This window comes from Acanthaster planci, linkage group LG16 (genome assembly GCF_054643075.1).
Source record: "Acanthaster planci isolate LZ-2023a linkage group LG16, COTS_SCS, whole genome shotgun sequence".
NCBI lineage: Eukaryota > Metazoa > Echinodermata > Asteroidea > Valvatida > Acanthasteridae > Acanthaster > Acanthaster planci.
This window is the reverse complement of record NC_141792.1, coordinates 3,602,472-3,609,853: the sequence shown is the minus strand read 5'-3', so window position 1 is coordinate 3,609,853 and position 7,382 is coordinate 3,602,472. Positions and strand designations below refer to the sequence as shown.

At 44.3% G+C, this 7,382-nt stretch overlaps 1 protein-coding gene across 1 annotated transcript; it reads right to left on the bottom strand.

Moving 5' to 3' along the window:
• Positions 1 to 1,365: 1,365 nt before the first annotated feature.
• Positions 1,366 to 3,675, bottom strand: LOC147796408 (uncharacterized). The gene is made up of 2 exons (XM_087147585.1): positions 2,392 to 3,675; positions 1,366 to 2,122 (listed from the first exon to the last, which is right to left on the bottom strand). The coding sequence occupies exons 1-2, from the start codon at positions 3,277 to 3,279 to the stop codon at positions 2,039 to 2,041; spliced, it is 972 nt and encodes a 323-aa protein (XP_087003711.1). The 5' UTR covers positions 3,280 to 3,675; the 3' UTR covers positions 1,366 to 2,038.
• Between the last annotated feature and the right edge of the window lie 3,707 nt (positions 3,676 to 7,382).

Sequence of the window (7,382 nt, the reverse complement as noted above, 5' to 3'; positions counted from 1 at the left end):
ATCCTGTGCCAAAAGATTGCCCCCCCTCCAACAGGCCCCTGCTTTATTTGTGACAAGGTGAACATTTCCAAAAGAGGGGGTCGTCCTTCGAAAGGGAAACATGCTCGTCTTATGACTCTTGACAGGGAAGAGGAGAAAGCCAAGGCAACTGTGCAGAGGAACTTTGAGTGGCTTAGGCAAACAACGACTCCGACAATGGGGCAGGATTTTCAGTCAGATGATAGTTCTTTCATTTGCAATAACTGCTGCAAAATCTTCAACAGACCTACCGAAACACAATGTGAGCACATTGTTTGCTTGGAATGCCTAGAAGAGCTGTTTTCCAAATCGTCATCTTCGACAGTTCTTTGCCCAGTATGTAAGAAGCAAATCAGCCTTCTGCATATCCAACCTGCCAAGCACTACTTTGTGAATGTCCTTATGAATGGGAGGGTCAAGTGCAAGAAATGCAACCAAAGCAGTTGGCTCAAAAATGCAGAAAGACATGACTGCAGTAATCCACAAAGTTCAGCACCTGTTGATGAGAAGATATTAAGAGATATTCTAAACCATGCAGTAACTTTTTGATGTGTGAAGGCATGCATAGCCTTAGGTATGTTGTAAGCACGGTTCGCAAATATTAATAACATAATCTATAAACCAAAATCCGACATATTTATAAATGAACGTACATGTACTGTGCAATGGAGTAAACACACAGGCATATTTGTCGTGTATATGTTTGTCTTTGTCAAACTGGTTAAAAATAATGCTATTTGAAGATAGGTACCTGACGGCAAGTACTTCGGAGCAACTCCTCCACGGTGCCGGCGAGGGCGCCCATGAAACCATCACGCACGTAGAGCTCTCGTGGATATTCCTCCAAGATGTAGTGTATCAATGCAAAAATCAGCGTGTCGTGTAATGCCTTGCAAATGCGTACCGTTAGGTTTGCACAGTTCACAGAGCGCAAATACATTGTAAAAGGTCCATTCTTCACGCTGAATGTCAAGCCTAGACTGGCAAAACTCTAGGAGCAATGCTTTTGAGGCTTTAACAACGGTCAAAAATCCCGTAATCGTCGATCAATCACAAACAGACGTTAACTTTTAGACATTCATTTTAACATTTCAGACTCTTCTCACGCGTATCCGGCAACCAAAAAAATTTTAATAAGCCGTATTCTATAAATATTCATTAACACAGTGCCTCTCAAAAAGGATTTAATTAAGGTGATCCTTTCAGCTCATTAATATTCATAGTACTTTTTACCACAAGAGGGCGCACTTAAATGGCGCAAATCTTGCGCGTGCGCACAACCGCTTTTCCGTGCCGAAACAGCGATGTGTTATTGCTAAAAATACATTGATGAAAGCAAATAAACCGCTCTGCGCATTTTTAAACTATTCGTGTCTGCAGGCCTGCATTAACGACTACACCGAGCGCTTTAAAAACAAATGAAGTGAAGATGAAAGGAAAACTAACACATTTTTTCTGCAACTGGAGTGAAATCATCCACGTGTTCACTTGTCACAAACATGCACCCAGGGCGCTGGGAAGGGCAAATACATACATTAGTAGTGAACTTATTGATGGAGTCTACATTAACATCTGAACATGGGTCCACACTTCAAGCTAGGTTCGCACGACACGTGTGCACTTATAGAATCTTGGTTTGAACGTCCAAAACTGTGAGGATATTTCATGCGTTGTGTTTGTAATAGTACTGTTACAAATTTTTAAGTACTATAAATTTTAAGTACTATAAATTGATAAATTTCGACTGATGAAAGTTCAAACTTTAATGTCACTTTCAAGTCCACTTGCTTGTGTCTGGCACTAGGAGAATGTAGGAAGGAAAGGCATGCATTTTTCAAGTTTACTGCCCACAAAAACATCATCCGTGGCTATTTGTCTTGAGCTTGGGAGCGCATAATGAAACTTATACTTGAAAGGCATTTACTAATTTTCTATCCAAATAGCTGTGTAAAGGAACATCGGGAGTAATTAAGTTTCTCTCGCGCATTCAGCAAATGAAATTTGTTGACCGCTTTTCCCACTATGCGCAGCGAAAATTGGCCTCCCACTGGTGCAACCAAGAGGCTGGACGCTGCACTTTGAATCGCCCGTGTTCTTGACGGACCTAAAAAAATATGCAAATTAAATTTAATTAATCACTATCGGGCTTTTCAACGGCGGCCACTAGCGGCATCCAAGGTGACATCCATCGATGCAATGCTGCAAGGCGGTAGTGGCTATTTCCATACCCAAATCCTCTTCAGTTATGTTCAGGATCTTTGCGTCGCCCAAGTTTTTGTGTCGATTTCCATGGTAATGATGCATCCTCAGTAATTCTTTCTTAGGAAAATGTCCCAGGAATCCTTGACGTAGCAGATTGTCATGCACTCTTGCCTTCTTCACGGCTTCGGGGCGATAGATTGGTTTCCTCGTACTGTAATTCCATTTCTTCTTGGTTCTCCGCCACAGACGGTCAATCAAGACCGGATGCTCGGTGTCATTCAGGGGCTTACCGAGAAACAGGTAGTTCTCCATGAAAATCTGACCGAGCTTCTGCGTTTTAAATCGGGCGACCTTCTCGACGACACGGCGTAAGAATCCCGGTGCTCGATCCTTGGAGCTGTAAGGGTACTCGTCGATATCGATAGCTGTCTGCCACTTGAACTGACGGCCGAATCTATTGAGGCAGTCCCGGTAAGCGGGCTCCTGCGTGGCGTGTGCCCTCTTTATACTCACTTCCGGTATAGCCTTGTGACTCCAGTCGGTGTAGGTCACAAAACCAGTCTTAATGAAACAATGCAGTTTTTCTCTCTGAGATTCATTCCTGCTGTGAAAGGCGTCATAAACGTACACATGCTCAACACCTGTGTAACTGAGGTACTGCAACCACTGCACGATCTCTCTGATCGTAAAATGAGAGAAGTCCGTTTTGTAGATGCGAAACACCAAAACAGCAGTTAAGAAGTACTTTTCCTTGATGCCAGAGTTTTGGCTTTTATTTTTCCCCTTGGCGAGCTCGATAGCAGGTCGTCCAGAACACCACGGCTGGTGGGTAGTGGTTTTCCGGTGTGTGACGTTTACTGCTTTCGTCGCGTTTGGACCAACAATGGAGCCAAGCCTACTGCTGCAGTTTGTTGGATGATAGAGTTGATGAGCGGCCGATGCCGGTTTTTTCATTCTCCGGGGTTGCCAGATCGGACCAATGTACGAAAAAAACACAATTAGTGTCAAACAGAAATTACAAAGTAGAAGCCACACCATCAAAGCTTTTGGAATCCACATCGTGATCCCCGTCAAAGGAAATCTCAAGCAAGGTTACGCCTGTCTGTTGGTTGCTGCTCACTGGGCTTATACGGGACCAAGAGAGGGCGCTTTGTGACCGTGATTGCAGACTAGCACAATCGTGCACTGTCGACTTTCGAAAACATGAGATCAGATAGGACGAGTTTCCAAGATTCCAGTTTAGAAGTCTATGCTTTGGTTATCCACACCGCAAACTGGAAGTCCCACTGGTTGCTTCCACTGATGTTTATTGTTGTTTTGTTTTTAAAACACGCAGTCCACAAGCCACAAAATGCTGTAATAGTAGATAGTCTGAGGTTCTAAGACCTTGGCATTGTGATTTTAGCTTTGATGGATTAGTTCAAAATAGAGAGGGCGCTAGGATTCGTTTTCGACCTCTGTGTAGGATGGTGGTTCGCCCGGAGACAGTGCCCTCACTGTCATCGCACAATAACGATACACTTACAGGTAAGTCTTTAAACCAAGTCTAAAACTTTGAGTACATGCATTTTATCTGTGAAGGTAATGCGGGCATACTGTTGTCCTACAATTCTTGCAAAGACAACTTCTATAAAATCAAATCCTATGATTACGTTGAGCTTCAGCCGTTTCCCTCTAAAGTTTGTCGGCAGTTGCCCGAGGGGGGGGGATAAGTCATGTGCGTAGCACGGCCTGTCTCTCTGTTGAACTCTTCAAAATGGAGAATGCAAAGTCATGATAAAAGATTAATACTGGTGAAATTAGCTATCTTCACGTTTCCCTGTTCATCTAATGCCACTACAGGACCGTAATAAGTTATAGGGCTTTCTCAGGACTACGCCGCGCGCAACTCACGGTGTGAGATATAAGCGATCCATCCTTGGTATCGACCGTAAGCTCGTATAAGGAACTCTATCTTCCCGCACCACCAAATAGCCCCTCAAACTACCAAGCCACTTACCGAACCCTTGAATCAGGACGTCCGGTCATCGCTTGCGCGCCCCACAGCCTCGCTAACCGACAGCTATCGCAATTACGCCTGCGCGCAGGCTACACGTGACTTGCGCTCAAGGCTCAGCACAGGACTTACTCTGGATACTAGATCCGATGATGCTGTTTTTCCGTGTCCAATCAAGGGTTAAGTAATGCAATGTCAATGCCACCAAAACCGGAGGAATTCCTCCTGCTTTCTAAAATAGCCGAAATGTTCTGAATTTGTCCCGTCCATATTCGGATAGCATTGTTGATGTTAGGGGATTTCCGGTCTTGTCTGCACGAATAATGATATACATATTTTTCTTTTGCTTGTTGCCCACCGCAACACAATGTTGCTCCCTTCCCACGCATTTTTGGAGTTTCCTGCATGTTTTCAAAGTACCCACCCGGGACTTGCCTTTTAACCCCTGACATGCTGCGTCATGATCTATTTATATCGGTGGGTGATACCTGACCTACGATTTATCAAGCTTGGGGAGGGAATATTTTTCATTGAACAAGACTACACATTACTGTGCTGGCGCAATTTTTTTCCGTAGGTTGGCGAGTCAAAACTATGAATTATCCAGTAGGCCTACTGCTGAACTGAACTCCAATAAGCAAGCATACCGCTTGTGCACGGTGTACGTGTACTGTGCACCGTGACCGAGATGCAATCACGCCCTGCCGATTCCTGCCGGCCCAATTTTGATGAACGCAAACAGCCAGCATCCCGTATTATTCAGGTCAGAAAATGTCAACTATTATGAAATAATGAAAATTCGGTTGTGCAATTTTTTTGCCTATTTTTTAAACTAAAGTAATGTTTTATTCGGCTGCAGTACAATATGAATGGTATACATAATGTATGTGCATGTACCGTGTTTCTGGGCTTGACTTCGCGAACGAAGATCATTAATTAAGGTAGTGGTCCAGGGCACGTCAACAGCACGCACGCTCCGATTAGGCCAATGCGGGATCCGCAGGTCTGGCTGCAGTGCATTGGGCAGCAAGTGAAGATCTGGTCGGGGTTAAGCGCTGCAGTAAACCACATTTCAATTAACTGTGAATATGCTACAGCAAAGGACACGTCCCACTCCAAAACCATATGCATTCAGTGAAGCACTTCCCGTTGTATTTAGTTTTGCATCGTAACATTCATTTAAGCCGTTGTCAAGGATTGGGTTAAAAACACATGTATGCTGTCCTCTTCAACTTCAAATCTGGCTATTCCAGTATGCACAACTGTTATTTCGTCTGATGTTGTGAATGTCAAAATTGGATTTCATTATTACACAAGAATTGAACTTGATCTAACTATAAATCAAACCAAACTACAGAACGTATATACTATCCAGAAACAGGTGAGGACACTAATGAGTTTCCAGCCTGGGGATAAATGAGTTGAATTGAACTGAGATGAAAAGTGTCCTTGGGGCTTGTTTCAGATAATAAAAAAAACACCAACTTTATGTATGTCCACTTCAAGGGACAGTACACAATTTGCAACCATACCAACAAAGTTACTTTTTAAACTTAATTATACTCTGTTCTCAACATATGAAGCATTTGCAGAATAAACTTCAAGTGATTAGATCGCAGTCACGGTGCACATGTACATGTACGGTGTTTATTACGGAGATCAATTGCGTGTTTGACGCGGAGCACGCTGAGTACGCATAACGAATTTATTCTTTAATGGTCTTTGTGAACACGCAGAACGCGTTGCAAGAACCTACTTGGAAAACCTGTCTTTCTTTTGCCGCTTGGGGTGCAATTCAACTGGGGGGGGTATTTTGGGGTACTTTTCGCGAAGGGCGAGTAAAATAACGGCGTGGCTAACCCTTATAGAAACGGAAGAAAGGTGAACTTCTTCCCACAATCTTCAATTTCCAAACAAAGTCGGATGCCAGCTTCTCCCCGTAAGTCACCTGGGGCGCTGTTTCTGTCAGATTTTATACTGTTTTCTTATAGTATGGGTGCTTATATAGTGTAGTACAAAATGTAAAGACAATATGGCTGTGCCAAGTCCTTTCCTATACAAATGTTTGTTTCAGGAAGTTGCAAAAACAGTAAAACTTACGGGCAGTGGCCTTCTTCTTCTTGGCGTCAAAAGCGGCAATTCCTGTCCCCCTTATTACACACAGTATGCATGCAGCTAGTTTAGTCATGGTCTCCGCTCCATCTCTCCTCGAGACACCAAAACAGCTCACCCCCTGTCCTTTCCTCGGTCTTGTCCCAAGCGTATAGTTTCCCACAACGCAGGACGGCTTGTTGGCAGTTCAGGATGTCTGGAGCAGTGTTCTACCGGTAGGCACTTCCGCCATATTATGCGATCATTTGCGAGATCTCCGGTAGTGTACCTTACAGGGCTTTGTCGGACACGTGGTCCCTCCAGTCAGTGTTGAAATACTATCTTCAGCATTCTGGTGTAAGAGCGCCACTCTCTTGTTTCACGTGTTTGGATCGTTAGCCTATTACTTCCATACTGTTTTGACTCGGAATGGTCTCTTATGGGACTCCAACAGCAATTCGGCTGTTTTCTTGCAGGGGGATACCCTTACCCCATCGTTGTCCTTGATTTTACCTTTCGACAAGCCATCAGTTAACAAAAGGGGGATTTTGGTTTCGCGCCAACTCCAGGGAGATCAAGCTGGGTACCCTTCAGGAACCCTGACTGACCTCAGTTTCGCTAAAGACACCAGCAATCCCTCTGACACAACCTCCCAGGCTATAAAGAGCTTCTGTTGCGTGTGTTGATGTAACCAGGTAGGACTCTCACACCACGCCAAGAAGACGGATGTGATCACTCACAATGTCGCTGAAATGCATCCACCATCACTCAAGAAGGTTGCCGCCTCAACGAATTCATTGTTTTCAAATATAACTGGGGTCATGGGTGGATTCCTCTGAGCACGAAAGGCTAAGATAAATCGTGAAAGCTTTGCACGAAGGCTCTAAAACAGAGTGAAAGCTGTTTGGAGCTTAACTACGTTAAAGGGTGTCTAACTCAGGGTTTTTCGCCTACAGTGGAGTCCTGCCACGAGGGTGCTGGACCTTGACCCTTCGGAAATCCCTAGACAGCTCTTATTCTTGTTCCGGCATGCCCAAAGATCGGATCAAAGATCGGATCAAAGATCGGATCATGG